The following is a 14,241-nucleotide window of genomic DNA, read 5'->3' on the forward strand; positions in this document are numbered from 1 at the left end:
GAAGGAAATAATTTGATGTGGAGCGGCTCATATTAAGGGCAGACAAAGAGGAGCTTCACTTTTACAACCACACAGTGTGCATTTCACTGAGATTTATTGCAAGAGGCTGTTTTTTAAATATAGGGTTATTAATGTGAAAATTTTAACAAAGAGCACAATTTTTGAGCTATTTGAAAAGTGTACCTGGCTCTAAATCTATTCCTGTAAGTTTTCATAGCCTGCCTTCTTCATATACTGCATGCCTTTAAAACAAAGGAAATTAATAGATCTAAAGCTTAATATTACATTTTTTCTCAATAGCTGTGGCCAAGTTATTGATTTAGCAGAATTTACAGTATATAGGCTGCAGTCACTTCAGATAGGATTACCTCTTCTACATTTTATGCACATTTTACTGCTGTTAATTCATACTGAAACTGAAAAAACTGCCCTTGGAAAATGCAAGGAGTGAAGGGATAAAAATATTTTCTGACACCACTGCATTTATGTATGTTGAATGTATGTGGCATATTTTAACAACTGCATGAACTAATATTGTGGCAAAAAGACAATGTTGACTTTTTTCTTATGCATACTTTGCAGCCCTTTTCTCCTAGGAGTAGAGATTAACTGACGGTCTCTATACTGTACATTATAATTACACAAGTAAAATGTATTTCAAACGTAATAATGTAATATTTTTCATGTGCAAGAGAGCTTTTCATTCTTTGGTATTTTTCAGGCTACGTTGCAGTATTGTGCTGCATTATATTGACATTTTTATTAGTTTATTGTATATAAAAGAGGTGGAAAACTATTTAAAGACACTACTGTATCATAACAGTTCAATACAGTGCCGAAAGAGTTTTAAACATAAGAGTTATATCACTGTCTCTTATACTGTCCAACTGTGCTGGAAATAACAACTCTGTTTTCCTGCAATTTTGTCGCATTTTGCTTTTTGCATACCCACATGAAGGGATGTATAACCACATTCTTATACATACATACAAGGCGTGAACATATTAAAATTACATGTCAAAAATATATTTTTATCTTTAATATATGAGTGGTATATTCTTATATCAAATATACATATACCTACATAAATGTTATTAAATATGGTCAAAACAAATACTACCACCCATATTTACATATTTTCACATAGATATATTTATATCTATATGAAAATATATTTTAACTAATTATTTATCCATTTATATGTGTAAGCATGTATAGTCCATTGTTTAATATATATTACCATGTACCGGTATCTTATTTTTGTATAGGCATTAAACGAACCTTAACGCTTTTTTGGAACAGGGAGACTTTTAGCTACAGTACCGCAAACGGCAACTGGCGGCGCCGTATTCTGCTGTCGTAATCAAATACGTCCATTTCTGCCTACGTGTAGGCAGCAAGGTAAACAGGAAGTGTACATCTTCTGCTCTTCCGGGTTGGGATTCCTGCAGTAACTGAAGCGCAATGGCCGTGGATTCTGCGTTGTCTCTCCGGGTTTCGGAGATTAAGAACCCGGAGGTCCTCTTCGAGCGGTACAACACCGAGGAGATCCGCCTAATCGAGCGCAAAGTCCGCGGGGAGATCGAGCAGAAGAAAGAGGAGCTGCGGCAGATGGTGGGGGAGCGCTACCGGGACCTAATCGACGCCGCCGACACAATCGGGGAGATGAGGCAGTGCTCAGAAAGCGTCGTCCAGTCGATCCAGGAGATGCACCAGTACTGTCACAGGCTGAAAGAAACCAAAGCCAGAGTTCCCAGCTGCGCACAAGAGGTGAACGTCTTATTTAGGTCTAACTACGTATGTTGTAGTGTTAAGGCAGTGTTAAGTCCTTGTTGAGCACGGACGTATTCGGAAAACCAGCTTCCCGAATCGCTGATCAATACCGCGTGCTGGACAGAGCATATATCTGTCAGTATCCAACTTTTTGAAAGTGTAGGCTGTAGCGTTTACTACCACGCCTCCTCGGAGCCAAAACCAGTGTTTCCTGCCAGGTTTTGCTACCTCAGTAACAGTCTATGGACTGACTAACCCCACTGCCATCCCTCACCCTAATACTTAACCACTTCACCCTAACCCTGACTGGTAGGTAGCGAAATGTGGCAGAACAAGCTCACAAACCCAGAAGGGATGCAGGTGCTTTCAGCCAGCTCTCACAGTCTGTAAAAGAAGTCACAGAAGCACTCACCTACCGTCAGATCCAATCCCGACTTAATAAAATGTCACCAAACCAGTTTTTTCAGCTTGTTCTCAGGCTCTAGTAGTTCTTTTTTTAAATGATGTTCTTCTGTTTGACAGGGAGAGTGATAAAATGCTTCTCTGTGTTAATCTCGTATTAGGCTTCTCAAGTATCGTGCATGGAAAAGTTAAATGTAAAGCAGTCGTAATATTAGTTTGCTGCTGTATAATAGCTGACCAGGGGTGATTTGATGTGAATATACATAAATTCATAATATTATCATGACCCTTTTTTGTTGTTGATCACTCAGATATTTAGATTGTCATGATGTTATTTTAAGAATCCTCACATCTCAGATTCAGACAACTTGATTATTCCTGACGGGCAAATTGTTGTACACCCAGTAGCAATCACACCACAATCACATTAAACAACAAATAAATAACATATTTAAAAAACATCTGCCACTCGTATGTAGTTAGAGCCACTGGTATTAACAGCATTAAGTATTTAAAAAGCCAATAGCAGCTGGGTGAAAGTTATATTTTTGTCCTACATGTTGGTAGTTAGCAGCAGAAGCTCTTTTAAAAAAAAAAGGATGGCTAAAATCAGCCAGAATTGATTGATCTTTCCCCAAGGTCCTAGTCCTAGTCCTGTACAGTTCACAGGGGTCTGTCAGGTCTATACCTGCAGGCTTTAACTATACTTTACACTCTGTTCCAATTTTTATGAGTCAATGTCCAAAGCCAGCAGATAAAAACAAGCACAAGGATGGATTCAACAAGAATAAAACATTATCATAAGGGTGTCATTAACATTAAAGGTACTTAATTTCATATAAAAGTACATAGGCTGGTGTGCCCTTTTACAGATCACCAGGTGACTCAAAAATCAGCTTATTTATATATCTGTACAGACCGCCATCTCTTTGGTTTTGGACACACTGATTTCCAAGGTTGACAAGGCAAGACAAGTTTATTTAGAGAGCACATTTTCATATACAAAGGCAATTCAAAGTGCAATGCACACAGATGAAGCATTAAAATGCATATATAGATACAACATTAGATTGTAAATTCGATTAAGGCAATAAGCAACAATTAAAAGCAACATGCAAGTGTCAGTTCCTATTACTTTTAGGATGGCTGTGGCAGACTCTAGATTCTCACTGTTCTCATTATACTTGTAGCCCTTTCAGTCTTCCCAAGACTAACCTCCAGTTTACACCAGAGACATCCTTTCTTCCAGAAAATTTGAAACATCAGTGTCTATATGGTCTGCTAAACAGCACAATGACGTCAAATGGTCATTGGGCAAAATTGGGTGGAATTAAGATGCATTAATTAAAAGCAGTGGGGGAAAAACAGTATTAACTTTTAAAGTGGCTACAGTCAGGACAGATCTAGTGGGGGCTGGTTCTAGCTGCGGGCAGCCACTTACAGAGCCGTGATCAGCATCTTTTCCCTCAGAGTCATCTGCAAATCTGACAATGTGACGCGTCACAGAATTACTCCTGCACATGTCTATACACAAGGCAAACAAGACAGGTGATAGGATACACACAGGGCTCTACGGTGTGAGCATTTCACTGGCATATGCGAGTAAGAATCGGAGTGTGCGAATGTGAAAAATTATTTGGGCACACAGGTGCGACTGACTCAGAGAGCAGTGCTGAGCTCCTGGATGCACGAAGCAAAGAGCAGCTGAGCCGAGAGGGGGAGCAGGTGAAACATTAAGCGAGGTGAGATGGAAATACAGAGGAAAAACAGGTTAGTTAATATCGATATAAATGGTATTATGCCATCCTACAGCTTGTTTGGAATTATATCGATATTCTGCCCAGTCACGTTGGACAGAAATCGAACAGGAATGCATTGCGCACCAATCACCAGTGCGGCAAGAGACTCGGACCTGAGACTCGAGTCCAGTCATAATGTAATGAGCAGTTATGGTAATGTAAGGCTCCATGGTAGAGGATGTCCACAGGTCGGTGGTTAGAGACAGTTACCTTTTATTTCCTTTGCAGTGCTCTCATGCAGTATGCCTTACTGGTGTGCAGTTGTATTCTAGAGCGTGGTGTAAGATGGCACACTGTAGTCAGGTTCCAAAAATGCAGCGGTTCCCTAAAACCTTCTCTCTGCACTTCTGCCGAAGGTCTAATATCTTTCACAACGAAGTTCATGAGCAAATTTGTGATTTGGTGTCACCACAGGGCGTTTGGTGAAGCAGTTATTGACGTGCTCTGTAGTGGCAGGTTTGATCTCTCCTGCTACCATTAGCACACGCCTTTTTGGATGACTGTGCATGGCAGATGTATTTAAGGACAGATTTGCATATTCTGCAGGTTAGTGTTTGCTTCATCCTTAGTGAAGTATCTCCACACACTTGACCCAGAGGTGCTGGTTTTCTGGCGGCTCGTCACCTACCCTCTTCTCTGCACCTTCCTTATTGGTAGTGCCTTCATCACGTGGCCAGCAACTAGTCGATGTCATGCAAAAAAAACATGGACTCCATGTAGTGACATTGACTAGTCGACTAATCTGTGCGACCACTAACGTCTGGCAAGACTTCACCTTTCACCCTCATGCAACTTTAGAGAAAGTAGCTTAACTCTCTCTCACAAGTAGTCACTAGTGGGGCCATGTTGGAAAGTGTTTTTCAATTCAACATACTGTCCCTTGGATTCTTTTGATTATTGATCCTTAAATAAAACCTTTTTGCAAGAAGTTGCTAAAGTCACTAAATCTATCAAGAAAGTTGCTAAGTCTGCAGCACTGGGTGGGAGGCGAGCTACATGAGCCAGAGCAGAAATGTGAAACTTCAAATAAAGTGCTGCTGGTGGGTCACTTGACTTACAGACTGAGCTGAGCAGTGGTTGTGCTGGGTCTGAATTTTTGCTTATATGCAAAAGAATGTAAAATATAATACTTTTAAATGAAAACTGGGGGCATGTCTTTGTAAAAGAGAGATTGGAATGCACTTCCCTGTACATCACTACATTGTGTTTTTATTGTAACATTATCACTTGCCTCTTTCTAAATCCAATACACATCATCTATATTTTTTTTAGTTTATGTTTAGTTTGTTTTAACATCATGTAATGTGTCTGTCATTCTGTTTTAGAGCCAGAGGCAGTGGCAGGAGAAGTTCTACACTGTGGCCTCTCAGATAAAGCTCCTTTTGGAGATCCCAGAGCGTATCTGGAGTGCCATGGAAGCATCCCAGTACCTCCAGGCCACCCATCTCTATCTGCTATGCTGTCACCTCCATAATCTGCTGCATCTGGAGGCTGCTGCAGGGGGCCACTACAGCCCTGTCCTGGCCCGCTTCCCCATCCTGGTCAGGCAGGTAGCCACCGCTGGGCATTTCAGGTACTGGATGTTTTATTAGTTGTGTCTGGGCAGGTTTACTGGCCCAGGTAAAAATAAGGAAAGAAAAGAAACACAACAGAGTATTCAACACAATAAATACACAAAACTCCAGAGATTATTTCTTATTCAATACGTCAGCATCTCTTATGCTCTCTCTCCTCTCTGCTGTCCTCCACCGTGGATACAATGGGCCTAAGCATGAACATAAAATTTATATGATAGGATGAGGGCAGCCATAATAGATGTACTAAACTAGTGGCATGTGTACCACTGGCGACACTCGAGGCTTCACCTGGTGGTACAACGGAGCCATGTTGAAAGACCTAAGCACTGCACTCCAACTGGCCAAGTCCTTAACTTAAAACCCTAAAACATTCAACACTTATTACATATAGATACACATCACGACAATTCTATAAAAATCAATACATTTGGTGATGGTAGGGCGATTAGGCAGCAATCACCAAGCAGCAGTTTGCTCACTATTATCTGCTTCTGGTGATGGTTGGGGGGGGGATACTCAGTTCAACTGGGCATCCTGACCACCGAGCAAATCGCTGCTTGGTGCACCATATTAAAAGAACACTTGAACAAGCCACAAAAAGGTTACTATATCAGATGCCCAGTACACCACTGATTACAGGTGAATTGACTTGTGACTATGATCGTCAGAAACAGTGTCATTGGCCCAAATGGTCCAGCGACTGGCCAGTCAACTTGCCTGACAGTTTTTTTACTGGGTCCAGGTCATGGGCTATTGCTTATGTCAAACCCTGCTTTGGGGAGTCACAAAGTGAAATTACTCCTTAAAAGCTAGTGAATCTAATGCAGAACTCAAAATCTAAACTACTGCATGATCCAGTTAGTGAATTGATAGGTTACCCGGCAGCCTGTCTTCCTGCAGGTCCACCATTCTGCTGGACAGCAGGTCCCTTCTGCGAGGCCGGGCAGTGTCGGACCAGGCCGTCGCTGAGGCCCTCGTGTCCGTTATGTTGCTGGAGGACAGTTCACCACGCCAGGTGCTGGCTGACTTTTTGCTGGCTCGAAAAGGCTCCATCCATCAACTGCTCCACCAACCACAGCATGGTATCCTGCCATTTCTCACACCGCTTGGTGCACCATATTAAAAGAACACTTGAACAAGCCACAAAAAGGTTACTATATCAGATGCCCAGTACACCACTGATTACAGGTGAATTGACTTGTGACTATGATCGTCAGAAACAGTGTCATTGGCCCAAATGGTCCAGCGACTGGCCAGTCAACTTGCCTGACAGTTTTTTTACTGGGTCCAGGTCATGGGCTATTGCTTATGTCAAACCCTGCTTTGGGGAGTCACAAAGTGAAATTACTCCTTAAAAGCTAGTGAATCTAATGCAGAACTCAAAATCTAAACTACTGCATGATCCAGTTAGTGAATTGATAGGTTACCCGGCAGCCTGTCTTCCTGCAGGTCCACCATTCTGCTGGACAGCAGGTCCCTTCTGCGAGGCCGGGCAGTGTCGGACCAGGCCGTCGCTGAGGCCCTCGTGTCCGTTATGTTGCTGGAGGACAGTTCACCACGCCAGGTGCTGGCTGACTTTTTGCTGGCTCGGAAAGGCTCCATCCATCAACTGCTCAACCAACCACAGCATGGTATCCTGCCATTTCTAACACCCGAGGAGGAAACCTTGTTTGTAAACTCTGAATAAAGCAAAAATGAACTGCCAGAAATGTGTACCAGATAATGAATGTTTTTTTTGTTTTTGTTTTTTGTTTTTTTTTATCCAGGTGTGAGGATAAAGGCCCAGGTGTGTGGCCTGGTGGAGCTGCTGGTCACCACTCTGTTCCAGGCCTACACTGTTTTCTATCAGAACCCAGACCAAGGCCCCAGGACAGGGGAGGGGGCCTTGAGCTGTGGCATGCTCTTCTCTATCCTGGAGAATGTCACCTCCACCACCACTGCAGGTAAATAGCTGGGACATCCTTAGACAGGAGTGGTCTTATATTTTTCTCATTGAAATTGAGGCTGTTTTTGCTCAGTTTCCACTCCCTTTATCAAGAGGCTTTGGGCAAATACATGTACTACACTACATATACAGATGTCATATATGATTTTCAGGATAAGTTATATTAGGTATGGACAGGCTACTCAAATGGCATTTTTCATATTGATGTATAATATTGTTCATATTCAAGTTCTATTCTGAGAAAATACTTTTTTGAACAAATCACACACACAGAGATGCTGTGTTTTCATTTCTTGTGGGGACTTTACATTAACTTACATTCATTTCATGTAGACTAATCTTAAACGTAACCATAACCACTACTTTCCTAACCTTAACCATGACCCTAATACTTAACATAACCATAGGTGACCTAACCAAGTCTTCCCGTTGGCTCCCCACAAACATGAACAGGATAAAGTGATTGAATTGGCACAGCTCTACTAGACTTACTGAATTATTGGGCCAAATGAATCAAATGCTCATTCTTCAGAAGTATTTTCAGAGCGTTTGTGATGCTGACAACAAGTTAGTCACTCTGTTACTGCTGCAAAAATCACATCACAGCCCAGCACTTCTTCTGGGGGCTTGGTATTTACTCTTTGCACTGTAATCATGAACATGGAGACATTACTGGACAACAGTTGATTCTGAAGAAACAGCTGATGATTATAAAGCTAGATCAGTAAGAGTGCTTTTTATCCATTATTTCTCAACAGATATTATGTATGTTTCTTCCTGATAGAATCAAAGAAACTGTGCTAAATTTAGCTTTATCCAGCTGTCACACAGTCTGTGACACTCAGAAGCAGAGGTGCATTATTTTGCTGCAGTTGTGTCCTGAGGGTTCAATGGGTTTTACATACAATGCATTAAGTAGAAAGTAATAAAATCCAAAGTCATGCTCATAGTTCACAGTCAACTTTATTGGCACTGTAATTTAATCAGATTTATTGGCCAAGTATGTTCAACACACAAGGGATTTGTCTCTGGTAATGAGGCTCTCCAGTAGAGACAGCATTCAGCCGAGGCAGCCATCTGTGGTGCCAACTTTTTAGTGTTCCTCTTGACCCGTGAGGTGTACAGGTCCTCCATGGAGGGCGGTTTGGCACCAGTGATTCTTTCTGCTGTCTGAACTGGCCATTGGAGTCTGTTCCTGTCCTGGTTGGTCGGTGAACCAGGTAGGGTGGCAGGGTAGGGTGGCTCGTCATCTCCAGTTTTTAGCGTGTTCTGCTCCAAGTTGTTGTGACCACACCGCTGGGCCAGATGTTCAGCCTCCTGTCTGTCATCATCTCAGATAAGTCCAATGACCATTGTGTCATCTGTGAACTTCAGGATTTTAACAGAGGGGTCCCTGAGGTGCAGTTGTGGGTTTAAATGGGAGAAGAACAGAGGGGAGAGTGCACACCCCTGGGGGGTGCCTGTGTTGGATGTGGTTTTCCCCAGCCCCACCTGCTGTTTCCTGTCTGTCACAAAGTTGGTGATCAACTGATGAATGTGGACAGGCACAGAGAGCTGCACCAGTTTAGAGTGGAGGATGTCTGGAATGATGGTGTTAAACACTGAGCTGAAGCCCACAAAGAGGAACCATGAATAGGTCGCTGGGGAGTTGAGCTGTTGTAGGATGCAATGCAGAGCCATGTTTACTGCATCATGCACTGACCTGTTTGCCAAGTAGGCAGACTGCAAATGGTCCAGCAGGGGGTCTACAATGTCCATCAGATGGGTCAACACCAGTCTCTCAAAGGACTTCATGACTACAAAAGTCAGGGCGACAGGTCTGTAATTGTTCAGTTCACTAATGGAGGGCTTTTTGGGAACCTGGATGATGCATTTGAAGCAGAAGGGGACTTTATGCACTTCTAACTGGGGGGTGGTCAGGTCTGCAAGGGGATGGTTCCCCACAGCATAGGGGGAACGTGACCTGTGGCCGATGATGTTCTGCAGGCCTGTCCATACTGAAGCAGGGTCTTCAGCTGAAAACTACTTTTTCAACTTTTCAGTGTACGTAGCTCCTCTTTGCTACCCTGATCTCTTTAGTCAGTGATCTCTGTAGGCCTCCTCTTTAGCATGATGAATCTGCTTGAGTTTTCCTGTGGAAAGGGGCTTGTTGGTGTTGAATGTCCAGAAGGTGTTGGTGGACGCACGTCCTTGCAGAAGCTGATGTATGATGTCAGTGTCAGAGTTCATCCAGGTATAGTTAACAAAAATGTTGTGCCTTGACTGATGTCTCCTCCATGACTCTATCTCTCTTCTCAGCTAAAGGCATGAAGGTGCTGCAGGAAGAGACGAGCACAGGCAGCTGGTTCAAACACCTGCCTTCCTCTGTTTATGATTTCCAGCCTGCCCTTCGCACCCTGGCTCAGCCAATCCAGAGAGAGCAGCTCCGGGACACTTTGCAGCAATGGATTGACACGTGAGGATGCAGCTAGTTTTAATTATTTATTTATTTTTCATACTTGCTGTTTCTCATCCCACTGCCTCAACCCTCCAAAGGTTTTTCAGATTTTTACACAAATGTCTGATTATTAAAGTACAGAAGCACAGAGAATTCTGGTTGGCAATTATGTTTGTGCAGCACAACAGGGAAATTGGATGGCAGGACGCAGGAAGCAGAATCTGAATCAGACTCAAATTCTTATGCAAAAAATAATTTTCATGATTTCTGATTAATGTACTACATATACTATTATTTTTATGTTATGTAAATTTTATTTAAACCTATAGGCCTATTTGTTACTAGGCCATTTGGGGGCAGCACAAGCTATAAGGGGGATAAGGGAAGTACCAGCACTTTTTTCTCCACACTTCAAGCACTGATGGGACCTATTAACAGAGTTTGGTTATTATGACACCAAGTAGAACAGATACACTGACTACTGTATTTGACTTGAAAGAATCGTCTTTTTTTTTTAACTGTCAATAGCGCCTAAAAAAAAGACGTTGTGGAGATGGTGACAGGCTCTGTTGTTTGGAACATTACGTCACACTTAACAAGCGGATAGAATCATTGCCCAGATTGGCTCAATTATGACATTGTCTTGGAGGACAATGGGGAGGGCTGGAAAGTTGTCCATATGTCATGGCTAAAACTCTGTTGTCCCAGGCTAACTTTTCATCACGGTGACACTGGTGCCATTTGCACCAAAGCAAGTGAAACTGATTCACAATCACTTGTGCTTTCTAAACGGACAGATTGATATCAGTGTTGGTAAATATGCTGTGAAATTGAAAAATTGCAGCGGCACAATATTTGGAACACCTGAAGGTAATTTGTGACCACTTTAATAAATATCCACCGTTGTGTTTTAATTACACTCTCGATCTTGTCCTGACATACAGCATTGAAACTGAGTATTTATAATAGGTTATTTCCCCACAACCCTCTTTTGTTGGACCAGTTTGGAATAACATTTGAATTTACAACAATGGGCCATAGAGCATTTGAGAAAAATTGCACTATGTCAGTCTGACAGTTCTGCTAACAAATTCAAAGAAAGGCTTCAATATGATTTGCGTTAGTGCCATGTACCAACACAATGGAGGGCAGCCACCTTAGGTTTACTCCTAATCAAGTTAATTACCTCGACCTGCAGCCTCCTACATATGTCACTCGATATTGTTGCTGCTCTGAAAAAGAAGGCAGTGAATCAGTGGTACAGTTTGCAAAGCCGCATCTTAAAGCTGGCATAGTGAAGGTTGGTAAGGAAGTCTCTAAATGCTTTCTTGACTTTTTGAAATTGGAAATTGCTTTAAACCTTTAATCAGTCATCTTTTAACTGCCACTGATTTAATTCTCAATAGATAGCTTGTCAACGCTTCTACAATGTTTCCTTTTTTCTCAGCTGTAAGGAGGACATCTGCTGTGGTGTTGGCAACCTTTTGGTCTATGTCAAGAGTTTGAAAGGACTGGCAGCCATCAGAGACGCTGTGTGGGACCTCCTGTCCACAGATGCCATCAGTCTGCACTGGAGCACTGTGTGCCAGCAACTGCTAGAGCATCCCTTAGCTATTTGGGATGACTTTTTGCAGAAGCTCTTCCTTCAGCGTCTGCAGGTTGGTATTATCTAGCTTCTTGGATATCCAACTTGTTAAAGGATAGGTTTTGGAATTTTCAGGTTGATCTTAAACCAGTATTGACATGCACAGACAGTATATACAATCATGGACAAAAATGTTAGCAAGCCTTCAATTTCCCTGATTAGTAGTTCCTTGTCAAACTGTGGCGGAAGGATACGCTCTAGTACTATTTAAAGCAGAGTCATGTTCCGGGTGAAAACATTCAGCATCAGTGTGGAGCATAGGAAAAATTAGAACAACTAAGAGCAATGTTCATGTACATAATGGGCTCATTAATATTGTTTCAAGATGAACTTGAAAAATCCAGAGACTGTAAATAGTCTGTCATTCAGGGGTGTAAATATTAACCGATGCATAAATGAAAACCAATATAAGAATGAGAAATATGCCTGAAAACCCCAGTTCAAAACCCAAGAATCAAACCAAATAAAAAACACCTCCAGTAAAGTACAAATCCTGCCTTCTTCTCATTCTGGTGTATCAAGCAGCAACTTGCCTAATACTGCTCCCAGTGGTCAGGGGGAGCTGATTGGTTTCAACTGGATCAGTTGAAATGGGATTCAGTGTCTTGTTCAAGGACACTTTGATGTGTGGACCGGAGAAGCTGGGAACTGAACCATCAACCTTCCGGTTAAGAGACAACCCATGCTACCTCCTGAGCCACAGTCGCCCCATATCAGCTTAATCAAATTGAAATAGCTCTGAATTGCACTGTAGATTATTGAATTGTGTGAGAGGGAGTGCTACACACCCCTACTATCCACTGACATGGCATGTAGGCCTATTCATGCCATTTTGAAGTTCTGTGTTGTGTTCAGTATCACTGTAGTGACAAACCTGCATGTGGATTTGATAAAATTGCACATATTTCAGTACTAATGCCTTCCTCCCATTCCCCAAGGCCATCACCAAAGAAGAAACTGAAGCCATCTCGATGAGGTCCGTCCAGCTCCTCACCTCAACAGTAAGGGATCTTGAGGGTCAGACCATTCATACCTCTGTAGAGACCAACTCTGGCTCTGACTGCGGCACTCACTATGAGGTAGATGTTGCCTCCTTCCTTTGGTTGGAGACTCCAGGGGATCTGTTGAGTGATGCAGGGTGGGTCAGAGTGACCCAGCGGGAGCAGCAGCAGCATCAGCAAAGGAGTGGCCTGGCCATGAAGACCCAGGCCTTGACACCTCGTGTTCAGAACTTCTGCTCTTCCATTGATGCAAAGCTTAAGGCCAGGCTAGATGACCTCCAGCATTACCTTCCCTCGCAAGACACAGGTAGGTGCAGTTGATGGAAAGTGTCCTATCAGCCCTATCCCAGACCCTATACGGTGACCAAGTTGTATCTGATCCACAAAAACAATGATTTAAACTCTTTAGCCCCTACAACATTCAGACAAGTTTGCAATTCTTGCGGGGTGGGGTGGTGGACTAGGAAATTTGGTTCATTCAGGGTCACCTGAGGATTAATCCTAATAACTGGAAATCCCATGATCCTTTTCATCCAGTATCACTAGTGGGACTTGATGGAGTGGCACTATATTGTGTACAAACATTTATGGTTTACAAATGATGCATCTTAACAACTTAGATGAACCTCTAACAGTGGAACCAGCAAGTTGACATCATTGGTTCAGAGTGAAACATCCCAACAGCTCTCGGATAGTTTGCCATTAGATAATAAATAGAAATAAATGTTTATCTTCCCCACTGTGCTTGGCAGGTTCTGACTCCATCTCAATCACAGTCTCCTCCTCTGGACCTGCCGAGGGCTCATTTGCATCCTCATTTAACCGCTTCATGGACTCGCCAGCAGTGGAGGAGGTTTTACGAGAAGCCTGTGTAGCCTGTGTACACCAGATCCTGTCTTCCATCCGCTCCGAACTAGCTGCAGCCTCACTGGAGCCTGGCCAGACTCGACTCAGTTCGGTTCTTTTCATGGCCAGGTTGTGCCAGTCTATGGGTGAACTCTGTCCCAACCTGAAGCATTGCATCATGGGAAAACAGAATGGGTCTGAGGCTGTAGCCAAGGGAACTACCAGGCAGGGCAAAAAGCTGAACAAAACCAGGAGCATCATAGAGGTCAGCCCGACCCAGGCCAAGTGGGCAGATCTGAAGGAGGAGCTTCTCAAATGCAGCATGGAGGCCTACCGCATCTGGACCTCTTCCCTCTCCAAAGTCAGAAACTTTCTGAAATGTAGATGTATATTTGTGAAACTGTATTTTCTGCAGTATGAACTGTATTTGTGTGTGTGTTTACACTACCATTCAAAAGTTTGGAGTAAACTCCATTCTTCCAGCTGTTACTATTGTAATTCAACAGCCAAACTTGGAGTGACGGAGTCACAGTCTTTTCCATTACTGCCTTTGTAAAGATAGAATTTGTTGTTGTAAGTAGTCAGCAAAAGTTGGGACAGCTGTAGAATTTATTTTAGCTCTTACTTCTGAGCTTTGTATAATTTAAGGTTATTCAATGTACTCAAACTGCGTACATGTCAAAAATTTAAAAAAATGGAGGGGACCCTAAGCTTGTGAGCGGTAGTGTAAATGTGTGTGCAAGTGTAAGTGTATTATGTTACACCTGCCTAATTATGCTGTGTTGTGTTGTGACAGGTGCTACTAGATAAGTTTGC

The 14,241-nt window shown here is 42.7% G+C and overlaps 1 protein-coding gene across 1 annotated transcript in view; it reads left to right on the forward strand.

Annotated features, from left to right (window-relative positions):
• Window positions 1-1,373: 1,373 nt before the first annotated feature.
• cog1 (component of oligomeric golgi complex 1) overlaps window positions 1,374-14,241 on the forward strand; it is a 17,538-nt gene continuing 4,670 nt past the window's right edge. Inside the window, exons 1-9 of the mRNA XM_020608224.1 lie at window positions 1,374-1,770; window positions 5,300-5,547; window positions 7,001-7,182; window positions 7,318-7,494; window positions 9,795-9,951; window positions 11,381-11,591; window positions 12,517-12,886; window positions 13,332-13,786; window positions 14,222-14,239. Coding sequence (XP_020463880.1) covers window positions 1,465-1,770; window positions 5,300-5,547; window positions 7,001-7,182; window positions 7,318-7,494; window positions 9,795-9,951; window positions 11,381-11,591; window positions 12,517-12,886; window positions 13,332-13,786; window positions 14,222-14,239 — 2,124 coding nt within the window. The 5' untranslated portion in view covers window positions 1,374-1,464. The remainder of the gene's footprint in view (window positions 1,771-5,299; window positions 5,548-7,000; window positions 7,183-7,317; window positions 7,495-9,794; window positions 9,952-11,380; window positions 11,592-12,516; window positions 12,887-13,331; window positions 13,787-14,221; window positions 14,240-14,241) is intronic.

This window comes from Monopterus albus, unplaced genomic scaffold (genome assembly GCF_001952655.1).
Source record: "Monopterus albus unplaced genomic scaffold, M_albus_1.0 scaffold92.1, whole genome shotgun sequence".
NCBI lineage: Eukaryota > Metazoa > Chordata > Actinopteri > Synbranchiformes > Synbranchidae > Monopterus > Monopterus albus.